General features: G+C 35.9%; 1 protein-coding gene across 1 annotated transcript in view; it reads left to right on the forward strand.

Moving 5' to 3' along the window:
* Nucleotides 1-892: 892 nt before the first annotated feature.
* LOC123966337 (cytochrome P450 2K1-like) overlaps nucleotides 893-1,647 on the forward strand; it is a 13,599-nt gene continuing 12,844 nt past the window's right edge. The window contains exons 1-2 of the mRNA XM_046042519.1: nucleotides 893-1,034; nucleotides 1,136-1,320. Coding sequence (XP_045898475.1) covers nucleotides 935-1,034; nucleotides 1,136-1,320 — 285 coding nt within the window. The 5' untranslated portion in view covers nucleotides 893-934. The remainder of the gene's footprint in view (nucleotides 1,035-1,135; nucleotides 1,321-1,647) is intronic.

Genomic DNA, 1,647 nt, shown 5'->3' on the forward strand with positions numbered 1-1,647 from the left:
TCATGCAGATGTCATTTATTTTTTATTTAGTAATTTAGATAGTAAGTCAGATTTTAATTGAAGTTTGACCTTGTTAATAATAATAATAATAATATACATTTAATAAATAGGGTTGTCAAGTGATAAGAAAATGAATCAAATTAATTATAAGTTTTGTAACTTGTTTGTAGTTTTGTAACGAAGTAATCGAATGAATCGAAATGAATCACATAGATATTTGTTGTGATAAGCATTTAAAATATTCTAATTCAAATAGATTTTGGAGTGCATCAATGATAATAAACAAACCTATTTAGCTAAACATCTTTATTTCGCATACATTCATAACCATTTCGTTATGTGTTTTTGTGGTACTGAAGATCTTCAAGAAACTGTTGGATGACACCTGCCTCCTATGTTTGAATAATCAAGTCACCACTGCAATGAACAAGAGCAGGTCAAGCCTAACATAAGTCACAGTATACTGTTAACTACCAACATGTCATGTGTACAGTCAGTCAGAAGGCTAAAATAGTTACAAATGCCTCTTATTCCAACATTGTTTCTTCTAAATTCTATTTTTTCACAATATTTACTGTCTCTGTTGCACTTGTCACACAAAAAGTGAATGTTTTACTTTGGCCCTGTCTCTCAGACACACACAGTGTTGCAGCTGACCGGCTGGTCGGCCAGCTGGCTTGCAGATTATAAAGTATGCCATAGGTTGCCGACCCCTGGTTTAGACCCTTCCCAGGCAAGTAGTTTAGTTAGTTAGAACCGACCGACCCACTGAACCGTCACATAAACCAATAAATCCTCCGAGATTCTCCAAGTAGTCCTTCCAAGTAATGTAAAGCATGAAACATTTGGATCCGATTCGTTTGAATAACTGCACTGATTTGTATACCTGCAGGAATCTGGGATTACCAACAGTCACTTCCACGATAATAATCTTATGATAACAGTCCTGAATCTGTTTGCTGCCGGCACTGATACAACAGCAACTACGCTGAGATGGGGACTTCTGCTGATGGCCAAGTATCCAAAAATACAGGGTAAGGAGCCTAAGACACCCACAACAACAGTCGAAGCAACAATAAGTGCTTTACCAACAAGTTAATAATCTTCATGAAAACAAAAACCTTTCATCTTCCAGACCAGGTCCAGGAGGAGCTGAACAGGGTAATAGGAAGTCGTCAGGTGCAGGTTGAGGACAGGAAGAACCTGCCCTTCACTGACGCTGTCATCCACGAGACACAAAGACTGGCCAACATCGTCCCCATGGCACTTCCTCATAAAACTACCCAAGATGTCACTTTCCAGGGTCACTTCATTAAGAAGGTTAGACTGAATGAAACGTCTGGTATGGAGGACATATTTAAATGATGATATGAACCTTTGGGGACAGTAAACGCTATAGTAAATAATGTGAAATACATTTTTTTAATTTCCGTGCCATTTTTTTCTATAATGTACAGATTTGATAGATTTAATAGATTACATTTTAAAATCAATTACAGGGAGTGAACTTACAGGCAAATATTAAAATGTTTATTTCTTTTCACAGTAATTTCACATAAATCTGAATTATCAGTACAATTTTGGCACATTTATATTTAATCTTTCATAATGATACATAATCACACAGTTTTTTAAGTCATTGATTTG

Source organism: Micropterus dolomieu, unplaced genomic scaffold (assembly GCF_021292245.1).
Source record: "Micropterus dolomieu isolate WLL.071019.BEF.003 ecotype Adirondacks unplaced genomic scaffold, ASM2129224v1 contig_13201, whole genome shotgun sequence".
In the NCBI taxonomy this organism is placed as follows: Eukaryota; Metazoa; Chordata; class Actinopteri; order Centrarchiformes; family Centrarchidae; genus Micropterus; species Micropterus dolomieu.